Genomic DNA, 12,572 nt, shown 5'->3' with positions numbered 1-12,572 from the left:
CCGTTCTTTACTTTTCTTCGTGCCATATTTTCCCGCCCGTTTAGACTTTCCCTCGCCCCCACTATCTGCCCCTGGGTCTCCGAGGATATCTATGGCTACAATCCCGCTCTGTTTTGAGTTCTTTCGATGTCGTGTTGACGTCTTGCAGAGTTAATTTTCACGTAGTACGATTAGCATTGCAGTATTCTGCTTGCAGAATTTAACATGTCTACTTTTCATTTTTGCTGATCAGGTCTTTATAGATCCTACGTTCTTCGGCATATTCGTTTACGGTCCTTTGCAGTCCTTTATGGTTAATGTTTGTACTAGAAATTAAAGCATAAGCGAATTCCTCACTTTTGTTTGTCTTTTGTAATTAAAATGTCATGTTTGTCTTAGTTTTGTCATTTTAATGACAAACTCAAACATTGTAAATTAGTCACGGTGACGTCATTCGTGCGCTGTGCTATTTGTAAGGGAAAATTAAAGCCACCGTGACCAGGTTGTATCAGATAACTTTTCCCGCCTTAAATAGATTCGCTGTCCTGCATATTGTTGTATATATAAATCATTAAATAGGATTTCTAAATAGGATTTTGAGGAATAATCAGTTATTGATTTTAGAATTTATAGAACTACGGCTTGCACAAGAAGTGTATTTTAAGTTTTTATTATTAAATAGGACTTGTAAATAGGATTGTTAGAATAATTAGGTAGATGTCATTTTATTAGCTTGTCACTGTTTTAAGATCTATAAAACTAGAATTTGTACAAAAATGTGTGTGATGCGAAGATGGAAATTTCTTGATTGATATTTGCGCAACATTAGTTAATAAATATTATTAATATTTTTCCCATTATTATTACCTTGTTACATGAAAATTTGGCGACACTCAAATTTAGCGAAACTTTGGCGAATTAAGGTATTCAAAATTTTTACGACGACAATAGAACAGTTTGTGATGAAATCATAAACGTCAACAACTTCATTTAAATCAAATCATACGTACTGAAACTTTAAGAAAAATCGCCAAATTCGCTAAATTAAAGTGTCGCCAAAATTTCATGTAATAGACCTATTCGGCTAACTAAATGTTGTACCCAATTCAAACCCTTTGGGGATAAAACGTTTTGTTTCAGGAATTTCCATATCATTTAAATGTGAATGCAACATTATAATGCAAATACAGTACACAAAGAATCTTGACCCCGGGAGATTTGAATTGGGTACAACATTGAGTTAGGGCCTGTTTACATGGAGTGGGGGACCCTGGTCTAGTGGGGTTGGTTTCTTTTGTTTTCACGCTCTGGGGGACACAAAACAAAAGAAACTTACCCCACTAGACCGGGGTCCCCCACTCCATGTAAACAGGGTCTTAGCCGAATAGGTCTATAAGGTATTAACCAAAGTGATGATTAAAGTAAGTATGAAGGAAGTAGAATAATGCGCATGTCATTAAGGCGGATGGCCACGTTTTTACGAGCTCCGTCATATTTGTTCTTCCATAAGGTTACCTCGTCGATGGTTAGTTTTTCTCATTACGACTCCTTAATTTTTTTTATTGAATAAAATTGTAAACGAATTAATAGGTGGAATAAAAGATTGTTGTTGTTGAAAAACTGATGTCAACTAGCCAAGTGATATAAGAGATTAAAGACCATTCGATCGCGTATCTCGAAACTTCGATCTAATTATACTAATTTTTATCGATTGCGACTCACTTTATAAACTCTTACGATTTTCGCCCAATTAGTTTTCAATGACGGTACCTATCCATGCAAAGGTCTCTTGGGTAGTTTACGTAAAACGAAAAAAAGCATAATAATAATACTACTAATAATAATTTTAATAATATTAATAACAATAATAATAATAATAATGGTAATAATAATAATAATAAAACGAAAAAAAAAAGTAGGTCTTAAGGTGATGTTACACGGGACGATTGCAACGACGATTTTCAGCGCAGAACAGCGCTACAGCATTGTTGCGACATTGTTTCGAATGGTTGCAACATTGTTCCAACATTGCAACGCTGTGTTGCACTGAAAATCGTCGTTGCGAATCGTCTCGTGTAACATCACCTTAAGACATAAAATTTCTAGATGGGAACTTTTTTTTGAGGCCGTAAACAAGCGACGACAAATTAAATTGTTCTATCTCTCTAAACTCTGACTGAATTAATTTAAAGTAGTGGCCATTTCGCTGCCGTTGCATCGTAACTGCATCGATAACTGCACGACACGCATTCGCACAGAAATGAAATTAGTAATTCTTCACGAGACCAATTGCAAACTATAGCTCTTTACACTGAAATCTCAATTTGGTTTCGAAGTTAAAATGATGCCTACAGAAAATATACAGGAATTTAGATCAGTTGGTGCTTGAAACGTTTCTTTTTGCGCACAGTTTGCATGCGGGCTTACAATGTGGCCAAAGTGGCCGGACCAAGGAGCCGCTGGTCGAACCAGGGGCCTTCAAACGTGGCGGTTATTTTGTATGATGCAGGATTTTCCGCAAAGCTCAGAAGCTGTCGGTTTGTCACAAGTTAGTAAAATGTTACGGCAACTAACAGGACAAATTTCAGCTCACTACTCCTCTTCTAAGATAAAAAAAAACTTATTTACGTCTTTTTCGTCCGGACCAAGGACCACATACTGTAGTGTGAACATAGCCTCATTTGCACAAAGCGCTAATATTTTATTAATAACCCTCATATTAACATACCGGTACAGTGGAGAAGCATTCTTTCACCTTTGTCCAGCAAATTATATATTTCCTTTACAGTAAGTACTATAATTTGACAACCATAACATTTTCTTTAATTAGAATTATCACAGAAAAACACAATGATCTCCAATAGTATTAAGAAGAAAAATAAAATATACGATGCATTTTGTAGGAGCCACTAAACGTTACATATTAAAATGTTTTAGATTTTTACTCCTAGAATTTTTGCCAAAGACAAAAACAAAAGAAAAAAAGTTAGCTTCTTATGAAGCTACTAAAGGCGTTTAAGCAAAGACGTTTTTAGGTGACGCATAGCCTGCGTAGCAGGCGCCTGGAAGTAGTGGGCACAAGAAAAAACGGGCGCGCGAGAAGGAGACACGCGAGGGGAGAGGAAGCTCCATCACCCCTCGCGTGTCTCCCTCGCGCGCGCCCGTTCTCTCTTTCGCCCACTTCTTCCAAGCGCCTGCCACGCAGGCTAGGTGACGCACGTCAACCGGCAGTGGACTGGCCAAATTTTTGGTCAAATCGTCTCTATCAGAGTAAACACTCTTAGAAAAAGAAATTTGGTAGCACCAAGGTATATTAAAAGCGAAAAGGCCTTACTAAGAAGGGAGGCCTTAGGAACAAGAGTACTGAGGACAGGGCGGGCTGCAAACATAGATGTTGCAAAGCTCTTTTTCCCAACGTAACAGTATCATTACAGGAGAAACAAGACCCTTCACATCTGCTCTTCAAAGTCCCAGAAGGTTCATATGCACTAGCCATAAGAAGACCATGCCTTAACTAATCCCGTCGCCGTTACACACTTGACAATCGGGCTCTCAGCGAAGTAAGACGTCGTAAAACGTTGTCACGCATGGACACCGTGTCATCTGTTAAGATCTTCTTTTCGTTGTCATGAATTGCTCCAGACCCTGTGAAACACAAAGGCACCCAATGCGACAGTAGCCACCCCTGCTACTAATATGACGCCAACCCGTGATGAAGAATGGGATGACTGTGGTTTCTGATAGTCAATCAGATCTGGAGCTGTATTTGATACTTTGGAGCTGATCTGCCAAAAAAAAAACAAATCCAGATCAAGTGTTGATTTATGATCATATAACCACGTTAAATACTGAGAGCAAGCAGACTGCGAGAATAAGTGCTTTTAAAATAACCTGCATGAAGCTTTGCGTCTAGCATGGGGTATTCAATGACAGTAAAATCGTCTTTTATCAATCCGGTTACACAAACATGACAAATATCTCTACTCGTGAAGAAAAAAATGGAAAAGTGAAAAAATCTCGCTTCTCTTACACAGAAAGCCAGTTAAGAATTCATGATAAGATAAAAACAAGCCGGGTTTTCGTTTATTTTTCAGACCGGCCCTTAGTCACCCCAATATCTCTTTCAATTTGTTAGACAGTGACCAAGTCATTTTCTTATGTTTCAAGTTTAGCTAAAACGCTGTAATTGCTCCACAAACTGACAAAATCGACCAAGGACAAACCTGTGAAATTTGTGTTTTAACAGAGCTGAGCTCCTCACTTAAGCTCTGAACAGCTTCGGTTGCTTCCCTGGAGTATATAACCATTCCTTCTGCTAATGTTACATCCTGAAAATAGAAAACACTGACATTGCAACGCTCTCTCTTGAGGATCTAATGCTAAGAACCACTTAGTATAGCCTCAAGAAAGCTCTGCCGCAAAACATTATTCGAAATGGTATCATCAAATTTATCGTAACAGACAAAAAACTGTCTTAACGTTCTTCAAAGAACTCCACTCGAAGTCTGGTGCTTCAGTGAAAATTTACTGTTTTTGTTTTTGAGAGGCGAGAAACGGTGGCACATGATTGGAGGCAGAACTTGTGCGACAAGCAGGCTAGCGCTTTACAGACTTCTCCTTCTGCATGTGCGTACTTAAGCTGAGCTTACTACGCCTGCTACCAGGTGAGGAACTTGGTCTCTCAGGTTTGGTCTCGTTCCTCACCGACAAGGGAGGAGGAGGAGGGGAGGAGCGCAGGCTCCTTTCCTGAGCAGCGGCTTATTCCGTATCGAGCTTACATTATCATTGGCCATTAGGTCTTATTGCAATAACCAATTAATTATAGGGGCTGTGTCGCCGCTATCTAAGTCATTTGATAATAATAATAATAATCTTTATTGAGATGACTTTTTCATATAAAATATGGTTTTCAAAAAGGATCTCATAAAATTTAAAAAAATAATAATAATAATAAAAATAAAAAAAATAAAAAATACACACAATTCACAAAGACATTAAAAATCTAAAATATGTAAAAACTATTAAAATGTACAAGATATTAAAAATGTCAATTATGAGTCCTTGCTCGTTATGGAACTTGAGAAATTACGTGCGAATTAGAAAATGACAGCTCAGTGTGAGCATTACATCAAACGTTACAAACAAGAAAAATGAACCGCTTTGAAAAACTGTTAGGCTAAAAGGTCTGCAAAACCACAATCAGTGCAACCCGTTTCAATCTTCTTCAAGTTTGATCCATCCGTGTCTCCTTATGTATTTACAGTGTTATTGATACCTTCTTTCCTTGTTTTGAGCGGTTATTTTTATGTTTTACTCAGTTTGGTGACAGTTCTCACGGTTTTAATTTTGATAAATTTCGAGACACAGATCCTTGAAAGATCTAATAGTCCAGAAATGAGAGGAGAAGTGTGACGTCACGTTACCATGGTCGCAAAATTTCTGGATCACAACAACAGAGAGTAGGTAGCTTTAGCAACGACGACGGCGACGGCAACCAGGACGTCAAAAAAGCAATATTATTACGCAAAGCAACAACTTTGCACGTGCATCACGTTTTTTTGTACATTTCTTTACCGTCCTTGCACGACTACGACGTGAAAATGCCTAATTGCAAGTTTTATGGAGGACGTAAACAAGCGACGACGAATCTCTTTTTCTCTCTCTCAACTTGAGAGCGGTCCTCAAGAAATCAACTCCAGGGAAATTCGCCTACACTTGCCATTTTCAGCAAATTGGAATAAACGCGACAAAGATTGAAAAAACGGAAATTCATTTTAAAACTGACATTTTCGCTGCCGTTGCCGTCGTCGATGCTAAAGCTCCCTAGTTTTTGCAACGGCTACAGCGAACAGCAAAAAAACAATAGGTTTAGATTGACAAAAAAAAAACTTTGCACGTGCATCACGCTTTTTTGTACATTTCTTAGCCGTTTTTGCACGACTGCGACATGAAACTTCCTAATTTCACACGCCCGTTTTATGGAGTGGGTGAGCACAACACAAAAAATTTTCTTTTTCTAAACTTAGATACAGTCCTTTCGGATTTAACCCAGAAAATTTCGCCACCATTTGACAAATTAAATGACATTAAATAAGATCGATGGAGTTTGAAACAGTGCGAATCCACTTTTTAAGCCGGTGAAGGCGTTTTGGTTTGTTGTCATCCAGAAATTTTGCTACCATGGCAACGTGACGTAACGACTTCTCTTCTCTATATAATGATCAGCCTCAAAATACCTATTTCTTTGAATATCCTCATATGTCGAACAGGTCTTCAGTAAAATATTTACCTGTACAAATTCCAGAGGCTCACGGACAGAGTTTAAGTGTTTCTGTACATAAGATACACTGCTTCTTACGTACGTTAAGTACTTTGACACATTAGCAAGAATGACGGTAACTTCAGCGGCACTGTACGAAAAAGAAATGTATACACAGGGTCATTGGGAGGTGATTACCGTAAATCCTCTATTAACCTCCACCCCCAGGGGGCTTATTAAGTACTTCGAGCGCATTTGAGAGGGTGGGGGAGGCTTAATGGAGAGGGGGGTTTACTTATTTTAGCAAAACGGGGCGCTATACTGCTTTGTCAAAAAACAAAACATGGTATCAATTATCCATAAAGAACTAAAACGCAAAGTGGAAAAGCTAAGGCAATTGAAGTTAGAGGTCATGCCCAAGATAAACTGAACTTTCAGCACGTGAATTGAAGTGTTAATAATTATAATTACTCCAGCTAAGCCTGAAAGGAGACACTTTTTCTGGGGTTTCGTACCCGAGATTGAAATACTAACCGTACCTTAATGAATGCTTCTCCAAGGCCTGTAAGCTGGTTACATCCCATTCTTTCTTGTGAATTTCTCTTATGGAATCCAGGATTTTAGTTCGCACACCTATCTGGGTTATTCCCATCTGATTGAATAAAGAAGATAACTGTCACGTTAACAATAAATGTCCATAACCTTTTGATTGAACAGATACCTAGACAACAAGAGTTGCATGAGGCAGTTTTCTACACCTGGTCGTTCTATCTTCACCGCTGTATCAATAAGTTGCATTGGTTTGCAGGGCTCAAAATAACGGCCGGGCAACGGATAATTTCTAGTCAATATGGCGACTTGTCCGGCCCGAAACTTCACTTGCCAGCCATGTTCACTGGTCACACAGACTCTCATTCTTGAACAAACAACCAAACCCTCATTATTGTCTCTTTCTAAAAATTCCGATAGAAAATTACACAAGGAATAGTTAACTACCCATTCTGCGCACGACTTCGCAGCTCCTCAGCCAAAATTTTGCTCGCGCCAACGATCGCGTCCGCTACGGCGGCTGCCGGTCATCATGTCCGGCCACCGTCTGAAAATCATTTTGAGCGCTGGGTTTGGCCAGGGCTTAAAGCTAACTTGTGACGACTGTTAATAGGTATGTACCTGGTCCAGTTCCTTTTCTGTCAGACTCAAGAAACCATCAAATGTAACCTTGTGTTCCTGAAGAATGAAAAAAATACAAGTCTTTACCGGTGTATTCTATAAAGGTTGAAGCATGAAGCAAATTTTCAACAAATCAGAAGCCGGCACTACCCAGATCTGGGTAGTGACGCGTCATCAGTATGGAATTTTCGCACTCATTCCACAGACTTCATTTCGAGCGAAAATCAGTGGTGGCTTCGTGCATTGTTGGCTGTTTTGTCAGGCGAACTCAGAAGCAGAAGGGGAAGGATTGATTTTGCTCTTCCGCTTTTGCTTGCGATTCAGACAACCTATTTTTCCCTAGATCGTACCCGACACAGTCATAAGAGGAATCAGACGACTGTTTTCACTGGAACGTCATGTTGTACCCTTCTGATTAAGACTCCGACTCTGACACCATCGCTAGTGAAAACCAGCTTTCAACAAAAGCACAGGGCTGTAGGTAGCAGTTGCCTCGTCTTGATTTTGGCCTTTTTTGGGGGAAGAAACGTTTAATTGAGAAAATAATCCCTAGCAAAAATCGGATTGGTGAAGGTAAGACCAGCTAATATAAGGTGGATGAATTGAGGGGAAAAGCATTTTAATGAGGTTAATTCATTTCATGTGAACGGTGAGTAGCGGTTTTCCAAATGCTTTAAATTCAGATGGTCATTAACTTGGCATCAGTATCGCTAAGCAATAAAAAAGTGAACTTCTACAGTTGCCCAAGATTGACTTTTCTGAAGAAAAATACCACGGAAAATGCTTACAAGAGCATTTCTGAGCCTCTAGAATTCAAAATTTTCTAGGGGGGCATGCCCTCAGCACCTTGCGCATTCAGCGCTTGAGACTTGCCTCATCTTGTTCTGAAGTCTGGCTACAGCCCTGAAACACTTACATTCATTCAATTCCATTATATGTGGGCCATAATAAATTATTCCATGAACAAGCAAATAGTTTCATGGTAATATTTTACCTGAAATTTGGGCAATAGATGTGTTAGTTCATGTCCAGCAAGAAATAACTCCAGGCTACCATAACTGAGTGAGCTGTCTTCTGTTATATTAACACTACAAATAATGGCAAAAAATTTTTGAAAAATTTCAAAACAAGGTTTATTACCTGGGAGGAGAGGAACTCAACAGAAGTAGGGGTAGAGGTGTGCCACCAAGACCTTTTTTGCTACACTGTTTACAACAAGAGACCTCATTAAAGAAACCTGATTCATTTCCTTTCACAAACAGAATTTGTTTAGGGGTTAGGGGTTAGGGGTTAGGGTTGGCTTATGAAGTGCAGTTTTGCTAGTATTTGCCGCTAAATTATTTTCTACCCAGCAAAAGGATGTGTGCATTTTTCAGAAGCTAAGAGCATTAACACTGAGCCTTGTTCTCTAACCTTCTTTGCTCCATAGCTTCCTCAGTAGCAGCTTCTGTACTAGCCACCTGTTTTCCACTCGCCACAAAGGAAATAATATCTGAAATCTTATTATTTCATTTAAAATGTTAGACAACTCTAAAAATTAGCAACAGAAATCAGGAATAATATTATTTACTGTTCTATTTTATGTGACCATGAACTGACAAAAGAACTCAGGTGAACTTACAGCATGGTATTCGTTAGAGTAGGCAATATCACTTGCAGTTTGTCCATCATTGGAATAAACTTTAGGGTCTGCCCCGAGATCCAGCAAGGTGCGTACAACTCGACCATGACCACGGCTTGCCGCAAATGACAAAGACTAAGAAACACATTAGAACACAATTTTGATATTTATATACAGTGAGATTCAAAAAACTGCTGAGCAACACATCTGTGTGATACAAAGCTTAAAAGAAAAGATCCTAATGTTTCCAAGAAGTTAAAGCAAGTGCAAACACTAGTTTCATCTTCAGGACTCATACTAACTACCTAAAACAGGTAACCACACTCACCGTCCACCCACGCATATCTTGCTTGTTGATCTCAGCACCCTGTTCTAACAGCTTCTCGCAAACTTTAACTCTTCCTTCTCTTGCAGCGTACATCAACGGAGACATGCGATATCTAGGTAGTTTGCAGAAAAAAAAGAATTGCAGAATATATGAATAGAAGGAAGGGGTTAATTCACAAAGAATATTTTAATAGCATCATTATTAAAACAGCTTACTTATCGTAAACATTGACTCTGGCATTCTTCTGTAGCAGCAGTTCAACACACTTGAAAACCTGTTCTTCTGGAATGCGTGCAGATGTTGCACATGTTGCCATCAGCACAGTGTACATCTCTGCATTAAAAAGGAGTCAAAAGTGACCTAATATCAACTGCACTGATACATGTATGTGAAACCAGTCATAACAAAAATGATGGTTTGAGGTACATGTACATTGTAAATTTCTATGGCTTAGGCCTTATTCAGAGAGAATTTCCCAAAACAGGTAGCCTGAGGAAACAGCTGACATTCTGCAATGTCACCACTGGTTTCCTTGTGAATTGACCCCGGGGTACTCCGGATTTCAAGTCACGGGGATGATTGAATAGGGGAATTCCATACTAATAACATGTCACTACCCTGATCTGGGTAGTGCTTCTGATCGGTCTTGCAACAAGGGAAATTTGATTCAACGAATCAGAAGTACTACCCAGGTAGTGACACACCATTAGAATAGAATTTCAGCAGACATACCTCAAACATCATTTTGCGGGAAAACTAGTAGTGGTGTCACTAAGTTGCGGCAGTGTGTTTTGTCAGTTTAAATTGTTTTAAATCTGTAGATGAAATCCTTTAGTGTTGCCATTCAAATAAAACGTCTTTGACAGAACTCTTGTGTGTTACAGATACTATTTATCCCTTCCTGATTCAAAAAAACAAAAAAAAAATGGAATGCTTGTGAAGTTTTACAATGGCCACTGCGGACATTAAAATGGTTAACAGTGAGCAATTTACCTCATCACTATCCAACTTTAGGAAAAAAAAGTTACCTATAGAATGCAAGTAAAAAAGCTAAATAACATTGTTGCAAACTTATCCCATTTCCTCTAAAAAGTATACCTTTATGGAAGTTAACATTTGCCCCTCTGTTTACTAGAAATTCCATTAATTCATATGATGATGAACTGGCGGCTAACATCAGACAGGTCCAGCCAGACTTTAAATGGACATCAGGATCAATCCCTGCGAGACAAAAAATATTTCATTAATTTTGGAAGCTTGCAAAAAGATCTTAAGAATGTTTAAGAAAATGTAAACCATATAAACGGAGAGAAATATGCTTAACAGGAAACAACAATCAATCCAATAATGGATAATAAGGCTTCTAGCTCATGTATACACTGTATGTTACAGGTCAAATTCAATTTCAGGATAAAAAATTTTAACCTAGGTTCATTCTCATTTTGTTTTTGTTTTCTAGAGCTAGGAGACATAGGAAATTGAGAATCAACCTACAAGAGGTTAAATCAAAATTAACCTGAAATCAAATTTGACCTGTAACACATAATCATTCCAGGGATGTCACAAAGATTTCAAGTTTCTGGGTATATAAACCTGGCAACTTGAAATCTATATGCAGTTAGTCGGCATAGGAATTTAACAGCTAGGAAGTTCTTCTGGTTAAATTATTTTCCTTAGTTTACTTCTTACCAAAGTGGCTAGCGGTAGTTACATGTAATCCCTGGCCCCTGGAACTGAGTGACAGCCTTGCATACTAATGATCTTTATGCAGATAATTATGTCAATGATGCACCTACACGTACACAGTCAATCCAGATGCAGATAGGTACAGAAATTTTGGACAGAGATATTAACTGCACTTTTTGGATGCTTATCTTTGTGCTACATAAATTATATCGTTTTACGTATTTTTTCTCCAGCCCATTTGACTAAATTGTGTTTATTCTGGTATGGTTTAAAATACTCCCCCCCCCCCTGCACTAGAAAGACATTGAAGTTGTCTATGACTGTTAAAACTGATGACATCACAAGCAGTACAAGGGACGTCGTTCCATGCAGGTGATTAGTTGCAGTTTAGGATTGAAGGGATTAACCCTCATACCACTAACGGGAATGAATCCACCAACTAATCTAATTCAGAGTGACTCATAACACCGTAAAATTCTGAAAATAAGCCCCGGGGCTTATATTTTTCAAAGACCCTTTTTGAGGGGCTTATCTACGGAGGGAAATTTGCATTTCAAAATCGATTGGGCTAGCTTGTAGTAGGAAGAAAATTTACCATTTTTGCTTTGCTTTACTTTGTATTCGAGGGCAAATTCCAAGTACAAGCCCCCCCCGGGGGAGGAGGGGCTTATATTCGGAGGCCCGATTTAACAGAGGGTTTTTTGCGTTACGATTTTGGGGGGCTTTTATTTGGAGGGGCTTATTTTTGGAATTTTATGGTATTATTCCAAGAAACTAAAGAAAAGAGTCTACAGTCAAAAAACACTCACCATCATCTAAATACTTTTGAACTGCAGCGATGTTCCCTTTCTCAACTGCAACTCGCAAGTCATCAACAGCTAGTGATAATGATGCTTTTCGGGTCTCTGCTTGTGTAGATTTGTTTGGTGAGAAATTACTCCTGTATATCGCATTTGAAAATTTTTATTACAAAGTATATAGAGTGATAGCACAAAGGACTTAAAAAGTCCATCTTTTCCCTTCAGTCAAGAAGGAATATTTCAATTGCCTATCCTAAGGTTCTGTGTTAGACAGTTAAAATGTTTTATTTATCGTGTATTGGCACTTCACTTTAAGCGCTTGTTGAGTCAGAAGGTTCTTTCTCTTGGTGTCACTTCACTTTTTTTAGCCGCCTCAATTATTAAAAAAATGAGCCCCCAGTGGGAAACTTTAAACAGAAAGATTGGCCCAAGGGCAGGGCTCGAGAAAAGCCCGTCCAGTAGTCTTCTCCAAGGGGTGAGGTTCCAGGCAAGTTGTCCTCTCAATAAAAAGCCCAGCAAGAAGTGGCTCAATCTTTTGGCAAGAAAAATGTGAGAGCTGATTGCCCACAGAGCAAGCTGGAATTCAAGTTTTTGTCAAGCCCTGAAATTTAAGGGGAGGGGCGAATTTGACTTAAAATTTATTTTCTGATTCCCCCCGCTGCCCTTGGTCCCAACCACCCCTTAGGGATCACAGGAAATTGTCTTGTGGAATCGTTTGATGTAATTCAA

The 12,572-nt window shown here is 38.8% G+C and overlaps 1 protein-coding gene across 1 annotated transcript in view; it reads right to left on the bottom strand.

Annotated features, from left to right (window-relative positions):
• Window positions 1-3,189: 3,189 nt before the first annotated feature.
• The window catches only part of LOC140948037 (ankyrin repeat, SAM and basic leucine zipper domain-containing protein 1-like), a 10,150-nt gene continuing 767 nt past the window's right edge, over window positions 3,190-12,572 (bottom strand). Inside the window, exons 2-13 of the mRNA XM_073397254.1 lie at window positions 11,853-11,983; window positions 10,456-10,578; window positions 9,573-9,690; window positions 9,358-9,469; window positions 9,030-9,164; window positions 8,822-8,907; window positions 8,403-8,496; window positions 7,409-7,465; window positions 6,778-6,890; window positions 6,269-6,389; window positions 4,203-4,307; window positions 3,190-3,764 (exon numbers count right to left, since the gene is read on the bottom strand). Of these exons, the coding sequence (XP_073253355.1) occupies window positions 3,606-3,764; window positions 4,203-4,307; window positions 6,269-6,389; window positions 6,778-6,890; window positions 7,409-7,465; window positions 8,403-8,496; window positions 8,822-8,907; window positions 9,030-9,164; window positions 9,358-9,469; window positions 9,573-9,690; window positions 10,456-10,578; window positions 11,853-11,983 (1,354 nt within the window). The 3' untranslated portion in view covers window positions 3,190-3,605. The remainder of the gene's footprint in view (window positions 3,765-4,202; window positions 4,308-6,268; window positions 6,390-6,777; window positions 6,891-7,408; window positions 7,466-8,402; window positions 8,497-8,821; window positions 8,908-9,029; window positions 9,165-9,357; window positions 9,470-9,572; window positions 9,691-10,455; window positions 10,579-11,852; window positions 11,984-12,572) is intronic.

This window comes from Porites lutea, chromosome 9 (assembly GCF_958299795.1).
Source record: "Porites lutea chromosome 9, jaPorLute2.1, whole genome shotgun sequence".
NCBI classification, from domain to species: Eukaryota; Metazoa; Cnidaria; class Anthozoa; order Scleractinia; family Poritidae; genus Porites; species Porites lutea.
Note: the sequence above shows the minus strand (reverse complement) of the source record. Positions and strands in the feature narration are given on the sequence as shown.